Raw genomic sequence first — 17224 nt, forward strand, 5'->3', positions numbered from 1 at the left:
ATACTCCAATTACAAGATGTGTTCAGAAAAGTCCGTCCCCCCCGTTAATTCCTATGGACAATGCATAATGTGCAATTTCTTCTTTGCTTTCTTATGGGGGTGGGCAGTTAGAGAGATAGAATGAAATTAACCTCTTCTTCAGTTCACAGATATCTAATGTGTCTTTTGATGTACTCCTTTTGGTTAATGTGCTTCTAGAATGGCAGCCCTATGGAAAGCATTACCTGCATGGGCTCCAATTTTAGCTAAGCTGAAGGAACCATTTTTAATCAACAGATGAAAGAAGAGTCACTTGCCTGGCTTTATGCTGTCCACTGGGGGAAAGAAAGCTGATTGATTTAGAGGAATGCTGAGCTTTATTACAGCAGATTTGTTCTTTTATTTACCATATCGGAGTTCTCTGCATTTCCAGTAGAACTAAGGGGCTCCCTGAAGTACAGGATTAAAAGCAAAGGAAATCTCAAATAATGGGATAAAACGAGTGTGTAGAAAATAAGTGATTGAATTAGATTACAGTGGATGGAACAGAGTGGATTCCACTAGAAAATGCAAGGCATCTTGGTAATTTGGTGCTCCACTAAAATGAGAAAATGCCCACATTCTCAAATCAGCAGTTCGCATATTCTGCAGTATGTCGCACCAGTCAATACAGCCCTGTTGTCTAATAGAACAACATGAGAGTAAACCACACAGATGCCTAAAAGCACTCAGCATTACAGGTTTGGTTCCAATGCCAGCCTAACACTTTTTGCTGCCTGAGGCAGCAATCCAATCATGGTATATAGTACCCAAGGCTGCTCAAGTTATTTTGGCACCTGAATCAGAATATTCTGCAACTGCCTCTCCCTCTTCCAAGCAGTAACAATGCAACGACAGCAACTCAAGTAACTCACATGCCTTTTCATGACACCCAGAATCAGCTGCCTCACTTTGCCTAATACAGCAAGAGCTACCCTGATGCCCTCCAGATATTGTTGAACTGTGACTCACCATCATTCCCAACCGTAAGCCCCGTTGGCTTGGACCAGTGGGAACTGGAGTCCCAACAACATCTGAATGGCACCAAGTTCACTGCCCTGGCCCAAAGGTTCCAAGCCAATTTTTGCTGCTTCATCTATGGGCTTTTAATCTGTGTGTGTTGGGGGGGAGGCACTGTTGTTTTTGTTTGCTATTATGGCATGTATTTTGGTGTATTTGTATTGTACACTGCCTTGTGAACTTCAGAGGAAGGGCAGTACAGAAAATGAATGAATGATTTGACCACCCTATCTGAGTTGAGTCAGAGTGGATACTCGTGACAGGGATCCCGACATGCTGATAAGTTGACATCTGCAAGAGACCCTCCCCTGAAGAGCCCAGTGATTAGCTGGGCATTTTAATTAAGGTTACCAGATTTTTTTCAAAGAATCCAGAGACCCTTTTTTTTTGTTTGAAAAGAGAATTTTTAAAATTAAATTTAAAAATTAATAATTAAGAAGTAACCTCTTCTGTGGTCTCCTCTGTCATGCAGCCTTCCTCTGGGCCCCAGACTGCTCTCTTGGAGTGCTAGCTGCTGTGCAGTAGGCTCGGATTGGGCTTGGGATTGGCCATGTGTCCTTGCCGTCCCAGTGCTCTCCTACCTCTTGTCCTCAGCGGCCGCAGCAGTGCGGCAATGTCAGGGCTCCCCTCTTTTTCCTCCTTCCTCTTTCTCTCTATTCCTTCTCCTTTGCCTCTCCTCCTTCTCCCTGCGTCAGCTCCGGGGTTTTCCTGGCCCCGGAACCTGCTGGGCAGTCGGCATGATGGCTGGAGAGCTAGTGTGGTGTAGTGGTTAAGAGCAGTAGACTCGTAATCTGGTGAACCGGGTTCGCTTCCCCGCTCCTCCACATGCAGCTGCTGGGTGACCTTGGGCTAGTCACACTTCTTTGAAGTCTCTCAGCCCCACTCACCTCACAGAGTGTTTGTTGTGGGGGAGGAAGGGAAAGGAGATTGTTAGCCACTTTGAGACACCTTTGGGTAGCGATAAAGCAGGATATCAAATCCAAACTCCTCCTCCTCTTCTTCTCACTTCTGGCTCAATTTGGGTCATGTAGGGTGGATCAGCAGTTCCCCCAGTTGACGGGCCAGGCGTCCCCAGTTCCCCCTTGGCAGTGGCGGTGGCAGCGGCAGTCTCAGCAGCCCGGAGCCAGCCTGGTAGCGCAGTTGGCTCTGGCTGGCTTTAGGAGCTGCTCGCTGCCATGGCATCCACCATTTTGCATCGCCAGAGGTCCCCATATGGCGTGTCTTGTGACGTTGAACCAATCATGCAACATTCAATCCCTAATAATAAATCTACAACACTTAAAATATAAATCCAGGGACATTAAATGAAATCTGGGGACATTCCAGGGACGGATTTTGTCCGGGGACAGATCTGTAAATCCGGTGACTGTCCCCGGGAAACGGTGACGTCTGGTAACCATAATTTAAATGGTGAGATTAAAGTTTAGATAACCTAATGCCAAGCTGTGTGGGGTTTTGTACACTCTTACCAACAGACACTTGGCTCGGTAGCTAATTGGCAACCAGTGCAGTTCCTTCAGCAACATGATAACATACGGCAATAGTCTGCCCCTGGTGAGTAGTTGAGCTGCTGCATTTTGCACAACTTCCTGGCCAACCTCAGGGCAGCCCCACACAGAGCACAGAGACAGGTCTGGAGATGTGAAAACAGCTCCACAGTATCAACACAACTGGCATAACTACTAGGCAACTATATCTTGAGGTTTTGAAATGCAGAGTAGTCCTAAGCAATAGAAGATACTTCTGCTGGCTGCTTGGAAGCCTTCTTTTTATTTTACTGGGATTACCTTGAAAATGAGATTGGCAAACAGAGCACGAGAAGCAGTGACTCAAGAATAAAAGAGCTGCTGCAGAATCACACCAGATCTTGACTCTGTGCGTGTGATTTTATGTAATGTGGTAAAAATAAAATAGTCTCCTGGCATTTCTTCCAGCTCACTCTGTTGTCTGGGTGACCAGTTATCTTCCAAGATTCCTAGAAACATGCTGGTTTGAACTTCTATCACTCATTTTGTTGCAAACCATCAAATCATAGCCTCAGGCCCCATTTTGATGCGATGTATGTAGACTTGTAGTAGGAAAAAACCTCAAGCTGTAAAAAAAGCTCCTGGTTTGGGAAATAAGATTACGAGCAGCAATCCCAGTAACAAAATACAGCAACAGTACGGTGTCTGCAAAAACTGTGGCTGAAATGCTGTGACAGAAGATTCCTCATATGTATCATCTGATAGTCAGGAATATTATATTAGAGATATGATATGATGAAATGATATGATTATGATATAATATGATGATAGGATATATGATATGATATGATATGAAGCTGCTGGCAGTATCTAGATGGAGTAAGCCGAAACAAAATTCATTTTGGGCTTCTTCTTTTCTTTTTTTAAGGGCATTTATCACTTGCCAATATCTTATTTAGAATTTCATATTTAAATATGTTTTATTGGATTTGATGGGCTCTCTGGAACTAGAGGTAAAGCATACACAAGCATATTCACTATAGACAAAGACATCCTTTGCTGTATCTTATTAAATCTAGTTTTTCTTATGTTTTAGCATGTCATACATTCATGTTCTAGCATTTCATACAATACCAAATTGTCTTCAAATTACCATTTAAGGATCTCATTTGTGACCTGTAAATGATTTGAAGCCAATATAACATTGTTCCAGTGAGATGATGAACTCCAAGATAAACTCAGATCATCCTTTTAACATGTTTTAAAGGATAAATATCCTTTATCCATGTACCAGGTTCAAAATAGAAGGGTCCACACACACACACAAAATCTGCATAAGGTATTTGTAGTTAGATTACTCCACTATTGCACCCTGCTCGCAAGACACCTGGGTGGAATCTGCACACATATTTAAAACATTCTAAAAATGCTTTTTTAAAAAGCGTTTTAAAAAATACACAAAATTTTCCATAAGGCTCACCATCGCCATCTAGCGTCACATTGTGTATTGCACTTAAAACACACTTAAAACGCTTTATTTGGAGCTGTATAGCTGAGTCCCTGGTTTCTTTTGAAAGATCCTATTGAAAGAATGCCTTTTTGGAGCTAGGTCTCAATCAATCAGGGCTGGGGTTTGTCCTGGATTTTAAACAAATTAACATGTATTTTTTTATTCTCTTACTAAATATTCCCTTAGTAAAAATCCTCAGGATGGGACAGACAATAGAGTTAAATACTGTATACATAGGTAAAGGTAAAGGGACCCCTGACCATTAGGTCCAGTCATGACCGACTCGGGTTGCGGTGCTCATCTTGCTTTATTGGCCGAGGGAGCCGGCGTACAGCTTCCAGGTGATGTGGGCAGCATGACTAAGCCACTGCTGGTGAACCAGAGCAGTGCACAGAAACGCCGTTTACCTTCCCGCCAGAGCGGTACCTATTTATCTACTTGCACTTTGACATGCTTTCAAACTGCTAGGTTGGCAGGAGCAGGGACTGAGCAACAGGAGCTCACCCCGTCATGGGGATTCGAACCGCCGACCTTCTGATCAGCAAGTCCTAGGCTCTGTGGTTTAACCCACAGCTCCAGCACTTGGTAACGGATCACCCTTGCAGCTCATTTAACTTGCTTAGCAACCAAATGTTTTAGGAGCTATAAAAATTATCTACAGGAGTTTAATTTATGCTACAGGAACAGCCTGTAAAATTATAGTTTGGAAGATCGTGTCAGACCCATCAGTAAGAGGACATATCTGAGGGATAGTGCAGCTGCTCTCACATTGCCCCGGGGATTCATAAATTCACTTGCGTATCCTGAGCTGAGTGGGTGGTTTTGTTGCTTGGCTTTTGTTTTCTTTAATTTTCCTAATGCACACAGTAAGGCACTTAGAGAATTTCTTGCCCCCCAAATGAAATCTGTTGCTGCCCTTTCCGTGAGGTAGCTTGTCTTTTCTCACTGCAGAGCAAACAAAAGAGGGATCCCCGGAGGACCATGCCGGGACCATATGATATAGGTTTTCTTAATGAACGATGCTGGATTTATCGGAATCATTTTGAAGACATTCTGCAAAAGAATGGCAAGCTTGTTCATTATTATTCAAAGTTAGTCCCTCTTGTGACTTGGTGTGCTTCAGACAGCAGTAAATTTTTGCCGGATTATGGTGCTCATTTTAAGAGAATTAGCTAGTGTTAAATGCAGCCGAAATGTTAACGCCGTAGAAATGAATAAGAATATGGCTTTTTGTGATGTCTAATATGAAAGGGTCACAACCTTGAAAAAATCGATTACTGCATTTCAGGGGTGAGACATAAGTTCTGAGTGAAAGGACAATAGTTAAATTGACACAATTATGGGCAGAATTAATGTAAGCACTATAGCTGACCCCACAATGTGAGACCTTTTCCTCCCCAACAATGACCTTAGAAGTAAAGAATCAAAAACATCAAATATTGTGCAAAGAACAATGTCAACAACCTATAGCTTTTAAGTGTGTTCTGAATGCTTCTCATCCATCTCTGCCAAAATACTGCTGGGCCTTTTTTGCAAAGTAATGTGCTATACTGAGTCACTGTAGGTGGGGATATGACCTATGGATGACTTTATTTGGAAAGTTCACTAAATATAATTTCATTTTCAGTTTATATATTTTGACGATAGTGTTGGTTTAAGGAACAGATATGTATAAAAGGAGGATTCCTGGATGCCAAGATCCAAGTTTGGGACAAGTACTCTTTGGTGAGAGAACCCCAGCGGAGATTTAAAATCACAACTTGTGCTATGAAATAAAGCAAAGAAATATAGGCTGCAAAGCCTTACAATGTGCCCTTTAAAGTGAGTTACAAATCTTCCCTCTTTCTCCAGCATAGAAAAGAGAGCACATGTTTGGTAGGCTAAAAATGACAGCATGGCAAGTACATTAATTAAATATCTAGGTTTGTGCCTTGCAAAATGCTGCTTCCAGAAATCCTGCTGATTCTTGGAGAAATATGAACCTCTGGACGTTATCATCCTGGGGGTGAGTGAGTTTGGCTCCTGAAAAAAAGCTCCAGAGCACAGTGAGCAGAAAATGCTGAAATTGCCTGACAAAGTCTGATAATGAATATCTGGCAATCAATTGGAGTGGAAGAGCCCACATTTCTTCAGGATGGATCACGAGTATTTCAGACAAGAGAAGAAGAAAAGAAGTGATTTATATGATGAAAGGCTAAACCTCCTGGGGAATCCTATGTCCACAGAATCCTGCATGCATCAGAAATCTCTTCAAATTCAGAAATCTCTGAATTTGAGATGAAAGTCACACACGGAGGTTACTCTGCTGCTGAGAGAGTTTGCTGGTTGCCATATCAACTGGACTCCTACATAGGAAAGGTTTCCAGCCACCCTCCGCCCCAGTCTAAGATGTGCATTAGAATAAAGTACTGCTGCCGATCAGCTATGCCCCTTATCAGCAAGGTTGAGTTTGTTCTTTTATTCACATGGCCCGGCTGAGTTTCATAGAAATGAAGACTTGGTTGCCCATTTCTGATGGCTGCAACGGAGCACAAATATTATGCTACAAGCTTTTTATAGCAAATATATATATATATCACTGTAGAAGCATTGGTATGTCAGGGACTGTAAAGCTCATGATAATAACTGATGGAGAAAATAGAGGTTTTGTTTGTTTGCTTTACAAAATGGCCTTGTCTCACACAATATATAGCAACAGATGTTTCCTTGTGCTTACGTCTTGAGAAGTCAATCCAGTACATGGATGCTAAAAGTGGACAGGGGCAAGAAAGACCCCCGGTATGACCTTATGACCCTCGACAGCTTCACCCTTGTTGTTTTAATTATCCCAGTGACTTGAAATGTTTTATACTGTGATGCCAATAAAGGGATTTGATTTGATTTGACCCCCAGGCCTGGCTGTAACAGAATAGCTCCAGTGAGACTTAGCTGGTGCTGACTTTATTAACTTTTCAGCACCTGCTCAAGGTGATTTTATTCTCATGGGGTTTTAATTAATACATTCATTTCTATCTATCTTGCTTTATTAATGCTTTTATATGTGTTTGTTAGCTATTGTTTAATTGTGAGTATGAATTTAATTTTTTATTTTTAACTGTTGCCGTGATCGTTAGCTACCTTGGAAGCGTCACCTGAAAGGTGATCTAAAAAACCTTTTAAGTAAAAAAACATCAAGCTTATAATTCTGTCACATCTTGCATGTTGCGCAGCTGCTGCTTTCTCAGTTCAGCAGGCCAGAGGTGGGTCCAGATTGTTTTAGTACTATCCAGCCATTTGTCTTCCACTGTAAGCAACAGGCAGAATTGTACCAGGCTTCCCACACTTTTGGGTGCAGCTCTTTTTGTGTGTATGCAGCCTGCTGTGTTCCACACACATAGTGAGTCAAGTGGGTGAGTTGTGATGCACTATACCACATCATTTAGTGTTTTTGTGGAATGCTCTCCCCAAGGTGGTTCATCTGGCACCTTCGTTATATATCTTTAGGCAAAAATGTTCCTCTTCAACATGATTAATATTTGGGTGATTAATATTCTGTTGTTGTTGTTTAGTCATTTAGTTGTGTCCGACTCTTTGTGACCCCATGGACCAGAGCACGCCAGGCACTCCTGTCTTCCACTGCCTCCCGCAGTTTGGTCAAACTCATGCTGGTAGCTTCGAGAGCACTGTCCAACCATCTTGTCCTCTGTCGTCCCCTTCTCCTTGTGCCCTCCATCTTTCCCAACATCAGGGTCTTTTCTAGGGAGTCTTCTCTTCTCATGAGGTGGCCAAAGTAGTGGAGCCTCAGCTTCACGATCTGTCCTTCCAGTGAGCACTCGGGGCTGATTAATATTCTACAGCCTTTTAAATATGTTGGGGGGGGCCTATTGTTTCGGTGTTTTTGGTTTGATTACTTATTTGTGGTTTTATATTGTATTTTTATCTTGTGAACCACCCTGAAATATTTTGAGGAAGGGTATTATATATATCTAATAAATAAAAAATAAAGTAAATAGACTTTGTAGAATGCCTATTTTAAATCAAATTTTAAAATTTGCATTAAAGTGCTTTCATTTCAGTGCTATTTCACAAATATGTGTTATTAAAGCAGCCACAAGGATAATTTTAACTGAACCTCAGGTTACACCTGACTCTCACCTCTTTTTCTTTATTCAAAAGTCTTCTGTATCATTTAGGGGGCAGTCACATCACAAAGTGGTATGTAATCCATACAATTAATCAAAACAGTTAATACAGCAGTAAAACAAGAAAAGATCAAATGCCGCAACTTTGATAAAACCCTATGGCTGCTACTGACAACTGAAAAACAAAACATGCACCAGCAAGTTACACATTTAGTATTAGGTCTGGTTTGGTCTTAGAAAGCGGTAAAGAAGGCTAAAAACCGATGAGCGAGGGCAAAGAAGAAAGAAAGTAGGAACACAATGATGAATGAGAAATCAGATCTAGCCTTCTCGGTATTGACGCCTGCCTTGTGTAATGCCCTCCCATCAGGTGTCAAGGAAATAAACAACTATCTGACTTTTAGAAGGTATCTGAAGGCTAGGGATGTTTTTAATGTTTGAGGTTTTTTGTGCTTTTAGTATTTTGTTGGAAGCTGCTCAGGGTGGCTGGGGCAACCCAGTCAGATGGGCAGCATATAAATAATAAAACGATGATAATGATGATGTAAGGAAATATAAAAGACTAGGAACACTCAAGCGAAGCATAACTCCATGCCTGATATATACACCATTTGTGCCAGACAGCAACTCAAGGCTGCCTGTCTGTAAGGCTGTTTTCATCACTGCTGTTACAAGAGTTCTTTACCAGTTTATAAATGGAGACATTACACAGCTATGGCCTCCCAACAAGGAACCGTTTCCAGTGGCTGGGTCACAGTCACACATGAATGCCACTTCTCACAGCACTGTGTGGAGATATCCAGGGAGAGCAGGAAGCAAGTGGAGGGCAATTTAGAAAGAAAAGAACTGAAACCAAATAAAAATAAAAATCAATTCAGCTGAACTGTGCCAGGGCAGGCAAAGAACAAAGGGTCAACAGACAAAGCAGGAAACTATAGACTAGCAAGATTAATATCAGTTGCGGGGGAAATCTCAAAAACTATTGAAGGTAAATGGGAAAAATGCTTTTTCAGAAGGTAACCATGGCTGGACACCAAAATCATTAACCCAGCTCATATCACTCTACCCCACATTATGTCAAATCTGGGAACAACCCCACCCTGAAACCATTTTCTCATTATGAAACTGAGCTCATATTAATGATAGCTACTGTGGAAATTAGCATTATTTATATCAGTTTCTTCAAAAAATAAAGAAAGAAGGAGCCAATGGCAGCTTTTAAAGTTGTGCATCAGCTGTTGTGGTAAAAGAAAATCAAGAATATATACCAATTTAAGGGGTACCACAGCTGACAAACACCAAGTGGGCATGCTGAATGGTGCAAACTTTGACCTCACAAAGGGGGGGGGGGACCATTTTTTTCTTTGTGAGGCCAAATAAATAGCTTGGACTAATCCAAAGAAAGGGAAAGTTCCTAATCTTTAGCGCAAAAAAAATAAATCTTAGTATGCCACGGTACTGACATATCTTGCTGGTTCAGACATTCAAGGTCTTCTGTGAATGTCATCAGGTGGCATTCCCATGGAAAGTGTAAAGTGTGGTTTCCATGGAGATAGCTACAGCTTCCCAGAAGCAAGTCTCATAATCATGGCAGCTGAGAGGTAGGGTGCCATGAGCTTGAAATATCAACCGGGAAGCTGATTCCCTGCCCCCCTCTAGGTAAAAAGGTTGCATGCTACAGTCTCCAAACAAATGCCCCCTCCCAATGGGCACAAACTAATGCAAGAATGGGGTAGGAAGGTTTTATTTAATATTTGCCCCAGCAGCCTGGAGGCGTGTGTGTGTGTGCCATTTTGGGTGTTACTTCCAGCAGCAAAATATCTTGCACCAGAATTGGGGGCATACCCCATGGTGAAAATCTGGAACATCTGAAGTGATGTGGCTAATATCGGCTCTCACCAGCGAGGCTGCATTCAAACATATTCACCATGCAAATCTGGTATGCTATCATGGAGGCATGATACTTTTACTATGTCAAAGGAGCATGTGTAATGAATCTCAAGTCTTTTGCTCCCAGGTGTATGGTAGCAGGCATGTCCAAAGTCTGTTTTGGGGGCCTAATTCAGCCCCCTGGCCGGTTTTATCTGGCCGCTGTGGCAGTTTATTTATTGGGGTCAAAAATCTCAACAAGCTCAATCTTTAAAAAAAGTTCAACAACTTTGGTCGGCCCTCACACACGTTGACTTCATCAAATCTGGCCCTCTTTGAAAAAGTTTGGGCGCCCCTGGTATGGTGTTCTAAAGGTCATGAGAATACTGAGAATATGAGCCCTCAATGATTACCCTCATACATGGTGATACTACAGCATACCTTAGCAAACACCTTGTCCCAAACATCCCTCCTAGCAGTTGAATTCACCTGGAGAAGACTTGCTCCAGGTCTCATCCTATATAGGGTGGTATACCGTATATCATGAGGTCTCAGAGACAGCCTTTTAAGTGGCGATGCCATGAATATAAAGTACCTTTCCCAAGTAGCTCTGCTATCTACCTTCCCAACAAATTTACCTGGACTATCAGGCTGTTGAGCACAATTAAGGACGCTGCTATACTGGTTTTTAATGCTAATATTGTGTGAATCTAATATTGTTGAAAATGGCTTTACAATGTCTTGCTATCGAGTACGCATGCTGGAACACATTGCCATGCAACAGTAGAGGTTACTTCAGTTGGGTCTCTTATAGTTGGAAATGAAGGATCATGGAACAGTTCTAACAAACTTTCATAGCAGGAGTTCATATAGGTGAACAGTACGTAGACTTATCTGCTACTGAATATTTGAAATGCTGTTTAAGCAACATCTCCCGGTGGTGGTATCACTGGATTATAGCAAGAAGCATAGTGTCTGCATCTTTGTGGGCGTTTCAGGTCAGAGAGCTGCACAGAGGGTATTGAGCCAAATTTACTTTCATATCTCAAACCACAGATACCATCATTTTGAGATTACAGCAGGCCCACAGGTAGAAAAATAGTTAATTCAGTTCTTTTTCCCCATAGGGGACTGTCTAATCCGCTAGAGAAATGGAAATGTTTCACAAAAAATGAAATCTAAATCTGCAATGATCCTATCTCTTCAGTCAAGGCCCCATCACCTATTGCCATCTTTTGTCTGGCCTATTTGCTGGGTTTACTCATAGATAGGAAGCTATTGGTCTGTTTTAGAACTTACTATTAAATCCTAGTGCTATTCCTGCTGCTGAACACAGATAAAAGACTTTTTTTTTTAAGTAGCTAAAGGTGGAGGAAATAGAACGACAGACTGTGATTGGATTGATCATATAGATGTGTATGTATGTATACACACACACACACACACACACACACACACAATTGAAAAAACCTCTGGGCATCTCTGCTCCTTAATTACTCCCTAAAATTAAATTCAACTCTAAAATTAAATTCAAATTCAAGCTAGTGTTTTTTTTTATATATCCATATATGTATATTGCCTGAAAATTTATTGGAGAATAAACAGGTAATTAAAGACCATTCAAATTACCTGAACAAAAATGCAAAATGGCATTTTAAAGAAATTTGCTATTTTCACTACTGTAGCACAGAACAAGTTTCCTAAGTTCCCAAACTCAGGCACATGCAACTATGGTTCATAGTTGCATGTATTACAATTTCCCTAAGGTCACATTATTGGGGGCTGAGAGAGAAAGATCTCTTGTGACTATAGTAGAGAAAAGTAATGGTCTCTTATATTAATGCTCATGGGAATATCTTTTTATTGGTTAAGTCCCTGAGAAGTGAGCTGGAAAACCATCACCCATTTGAGGGCCTACATTGGACTCTTCCAGGGAATAAATTCCCAAGACCATCAGGACACAAAGAAACATTGTAATCACTAGACGTTCCATTACATGTTGGAAGAGTGAGCATCTGTATATGATGGAACATCCAGGTCACCTAGCATGAGATGCATTAAATAGATGCTGTGCCCAACTCCCAAATCCACAGCCCCAGTGGATCCAAACTTACTTAGAAAGTTTCAGTTTCTTTCTCCACCATAATGGAAAGAGGATATGTACTAAAAGTAAAGACATTAGGCTCAACCTGCTGTTTGGCACTGAATAGATTTTCATTTCACGCCACTTGATTTAACTTGGTTTGGCGAGAGAGAACATTCACTTAAATTGTGTAATGAGAAGAGATCTAAAAGCCACGTTTTGGCTCCACTCTTTTAAGATATTACAATCCCAGATGTCAGTTTTGCTGTTGCCCTCTTGCAACATGCTCATTTTGCAGTTTACAAAACGTCAAGGTCTCTTGGAGGTCAAACTATGCTTAGCTGAAGATGAACTATATGTGTCCAGCCATTGGATATTCTGTCCCCTCCGCCCCCAGATAAAGAAATGTTCCAAGGTTGTAGGGAGGGCATTACAACCATGCAGAATACATTACAGTAAAAAGACCAGGGTGCAAAGGTGGTATTCTCTCTCACACACAAAATGCCTGGAACAATGAAACTAGAAATGGGAAATTGCTAAAGTAGATTTAGTAATTCTGTGAAGCTCTTCTGCAGGCTGTGATTTACAACGGTTGAGACCTCATTTACATGCCATGAAAATGTGAAGAAACAGAAGCCTTTAGGAACACAGCCAAAGAGTGGACTTATTATACAATCAGATCTTTAACTCCTGACTGAGCTTTGTTTACACAAGAAAGAAGTAAATAAAAAATTGCAGTGATCTCAAGGCAAGGAGATCATCCACGGGTCAAATATCAAGATAACTGAGGACATTTCCTATGTGACTACTTCACTTAAGGTCAGGCAATGGAGCAACGAACATCACAGAGAACATACCTGGGTGTAACCTGGGTTAGTATTGGAAATTGGGTGTTAAATATTGGAATAAAAATACAGAGAATGTAAGAAGAGTCCTGCTGGATCAGACAAAAGACCCATCTAATCCAGCACTCAACTCCCAGATTCCTACGTCCACCAGCAGTACAGGAGTGCAGTAGCCCTCTCCTGGTTGTGCTTCACAGCAACAGGCATTCAGAGGCAGACTTCATCCGATGCTGGATAATCTATTGCATTAGCAAAGACATCTCTTTAGAGTGCAAGCCAGGGAAGTGTATATGTGGAGGTCCTGGGCTGCCCAGAAAACAAGACACACACACACAGCCTGACTGATGTGGTCCAAAGGAAAGCAGAGCAATAAATTTGGTACCAGCTTGGTTCTCGGAAGGAGGCGTACAAGATACCATCCAACTGACTCCACTCTGGATTTGTGCAGGGTTTACTCAGTCCGGCATACTTGAAGGAGTGTCTCCACCTCCATTGTTCTGCTTGGACACTGAGGTCTAGCGCTGAGGGCCTTCTGGCGGTTCCCTCGCTGCGAGAAGCCAACTTACAGGGAACCAGGCAGAGGGCCTTCTTGGTAGTGGCACCTGCCCTGTGGAACGCCCTCCCACCAGATGTCAAAGAGAAAAATAACTACCAAACTTTTAGAAGACATCTGAAAGCAGCCCTGTTTAGGGAAGCTTTTAATGTTTAATAGGTTATTGTCTTTTAGTGTTCTGTTGGAAGCCTCCCAGAGTGGCTGGGGAAACCCAGCCAGATGGGCAGGGTATGTTTAAATAAATAAATAAATAAATAAATAAATAAATAAAATTCCTTAGCCTTTTGTTCTCTTCAAGATGTCTTGCAAAGCAAGCAGCAGGTATGAATTATTCCTTGGGATTTACACCCAAAGCCTTTCTCCTGAATGACAGTGGAGGTTTAGCGTAAGAGTTTTCCTTCTCCCAGATATGCTACCTTCCCAGGTTGATGAGCCCCATCTGCCCCTCATTTACTTTTATAGCACATGCAGTAACCACCTTCTTGACCACTGGACCCACTTCTGGTCCCGTCTGCCAGAGCCTGTCTTCGCATGCAGGGGTTTGAGGGCTTGAGATCCATCTGCAACCCTCACTTGGTTTAGCAAGCCAGTTGAAGCCATTCTCAGGGTGTGACTGCTGTCACATTTTGACAGCTTCTAGGAGCCACAGGTGAGAGCTTGGATGCTGGGTAGGGATCAAAGGTGGACCAACTACCGCAGAGGGACCACAACAAGTCCCCGCCAGAGATACTACCCCTTCCCTAACACCCCATACATCCCTCAACAGGGTTTGCTTACAAGAAAATGTGCCTAGGATAGCAGACTAAAGCTCTCTCCTAATTATGCTGAGGCTGTGTGTGAGAGAGTCTAATTTGTTAGGTGTATGTAACCAATAATAACTGGGCAGCTGTTCAGCCAGATTTGCTCAGAGAAGAGATGATCTATAGATCAGATCTATTACAGTTCTCAGGTAATTTTGTGTGCATCTCTAATCAACTGCAAGACATAGAATGGATATAACAAAACCTCTGTCACTATATCAGTTAAACCAAAAGCAAAGTTGAAAATGCAATCAGTAGAAATTCTTATTCAGTTCAATGTCATTTCAGTCACAGGCTCTCAGAAGTATGTCACTGAGTCCTCTGAATATACACTTGTGCCCTTCATTTTGTGTGATCAATGGTACAGCAGCATCTAAGTCTACTTTTCCAGAGGGGTTGGGGTACTCTGATTCCTTATCAGCCCTTACAATACTAATGGTACACAAGAGGCAGTTTCGCAAGGGGCATTAAGCAGAATGGCTCAGTGAACATAGAAATTCACCAAGTTCCAATCCATGAATTCCCAAATAAGTCAAGCATGCACCATAACTGCAGACAGGAAAATTTCCAATATACATTTCCAGCTCTCGTTCTTTTATTGTCTTACAAAGAGTTTTGATGCTTTCGGAGTCAAAACTTGAAAAACAGACCATAGCTTCCTTCGGGGCCTTTTGGTCAGGTCAGTGGCGTAGCGTGGGTTGTCAGCACCCGGGGCAAGGCAAGTAATTTGCGCCCCCTAACCCGTGGATTTGCGCCCCCTAACCCTAACCCCCAGATGTTGTGCCTGGTGCAGCCGGCCCCCCTGCACCCCCCACGCTACGCCACTGGGTCAGGTTACCCTTTTACATGTTTAATTATTTCATTCCAGTTAATATTCAGTGCTAGATTATAACAGCCTTGCTGGTTTACATGCAGATCCAGACAGCCAGATGCTTCTGGAAGCTCTCAAGTATGAACAAATGTGAGTTTTATCATTCCTCTGGTTAATTAATGTGCTTATTAAGACTTTGTTTAAAATTTAAAATCAAGGAACACCTGCATTAGGGGTTGGAGATGCTCTAAGAACCTTAAAGGCCATGGACGTATCAAATGCAGAGATGAGAAGTTCCCGTTCCTAGCTTTCATTTCAAACACCATCATATGAAGCTACTTACCTTGGCACACAAAAGATGATGGAGTTTCGCCAGGGTGCACACGGGCTGTAATAAACACAACTTTCTGCTCTGTTCCAGGACGAAGGTTTACTGTTGAAGAAAACAAAGAGACAAAAATTGATAGTAACAACTCTGAAATTTTGTACTCCCCCCCCCCCATTATTTATTTTATCTTAATGAATTGGAGTTTCAGAACCATCAGATATGTAAGAGATTCAAATTTGTAAAGAAAAATCTTGACTGTCCCTATTTTTTTTGTTGCACAGTTGGAGTCTACACACATAGGACACTAATTGATGGAGATGAAGGGGCACAGGCAGACACGCCAATTATCCCCCTTTTCCTCCATGCATACTGAGTTGGCATCCTTCTGTCTCAAGAGACAATAGAAGAGTGTGCCATGGCACCGGGGGGGGGGCGGTAAAGTTAAACCATTGGAGAGTTACAGCACATAGTGTACATCAAATAATTGCACTGGCTTTACGGTATATTCTATTTTTACCAATTCAAACATGATTTTAGTTGCTGGGCAATAAATGTGAGTAGAAAAAAATCCAGATATTTCTAAGCCATTAAAAAGAGAATGGCTAACAACAGCACTATTTTTCTAGAAAAAGAGGAGCCGGGACTCACCTCCCATGTTCTCTTATAATGGCAATGGTGCCCACCTGAGAGGTGGCAGAACTGAGTTCCAGATGGAAAAAAGAAAGCAAGCCCTAGCTAACAATTAGTTCACATAGAAACATTTTGTGGACTATTAACACTCTTCTGTTAAGTCACAGGCTCTGGCCAGATATTGCCGCAAGGCAAGCTACTGGATAGTCGTATTCACAGAACTATGAAAGGAAAGTCATATTTAATTATTTTTATTTTTAATAGAAATGGTTGTTCCAGCCTCTGTCAGTCAGAAGCCTGAAAATCCGAAAGAAAACAACAACACTTATCAATACATTTTCAGTTCTTCTCCAGAAGCAATTAGCCAAACAGCCCTAGAAATATTCTCTTCTCTTGTATTCTTTTAGTCTCTTAGGAAGTCCTACAACTGCTTAGCCTGTAGTCCAACCATTTATTTGGTCTTTGATGTGCTAACATCACACATCTCTGGTGCAAATTTGAGCCCTAGAGGCAGAGAAATCTTTCAAGAGAATGTTTCTGACAAAAGCAGCAGCTGGTGGGGTCAACCCTGTCTCTAGAAGAAAAATGAGAAGCAGCAGAAAGGAACATAATAATATCAGCAAAAAACTGATGATCAACCAGTGCCATCAGGATTAGCACAGAGTGATGAAGAAGGGTGGAGATGAATTAGCCATGAACCATACAAGGTGAGAGGTAGAAACTGTAGTTTCTAAAGCTACAAACTGTTGAGAGAGAGAGAGAGAGAGAGAGAGAGAGAGAGAGAGAGAGAGAGAGAGAGAATTATGTTAAATAACCATCAGTTGGTAACATGTGCCACAGTTTTTGTTTCTCTTACTTTTTATTATGTTTTCTGCTGTGCTCCATTAAATAATGTATATCATTCTACATTCTATTAATTTACAGTTAGTATGGAAACCGTGACATAGGTGTGCATTATATAGCTGCCAAACTGTAATACAGGGCTAATAAGATGAGACCTATGTGATCAGGAAAATGGTGTAGGGGCGTGGACCCTGCCATAGGCACTGCTCTAGTGATCAGATCGGATCTCTGCTTTGCAGCTTTGTTTGCGGGGGGGGGGGGAGCAGGAAAGAACTGGGGCTGTCTAATAATGTATTTCTCAAAACACATTTCCTTTAGCACATCCCC

The 17224-nt window shown here is 41.8% G+C and overlaps 1 protein-coding gene across 1 annotated transcript in view; it reads right to left on the bottom strand.

The window, feature by feature from the left end:
• Positions 1-17224, bottom strand: part of BEND5 (BEN domain containing 5) — a 733046-nt gene that overhangs the window by 155934 nt on the left and 559888 nt on the right. The window contains exon 7 of the mRNA XM_081913981.1: positions 15440-15529. Coding sequence (XP_081770107.1) covers positions 15440-15529 — 90 coding nt within the window. The remainder of the gene's footprint in view (positions 1-15439; positions 15530-17224) is intronic.

The sequence above is a fragment of the Podarcis melisellensis genome (genome assembly GCF_964234715.1).
Source record: "Podarcis melisellensis genome assembly, chromosome: 6".
Classification (NCBI taxonomy): Eukaryota; Metazoa; Chordata; class Lepidosauria; order Squamata; family Lacertidae; genus Podarcis; species Podarcis melisellensis.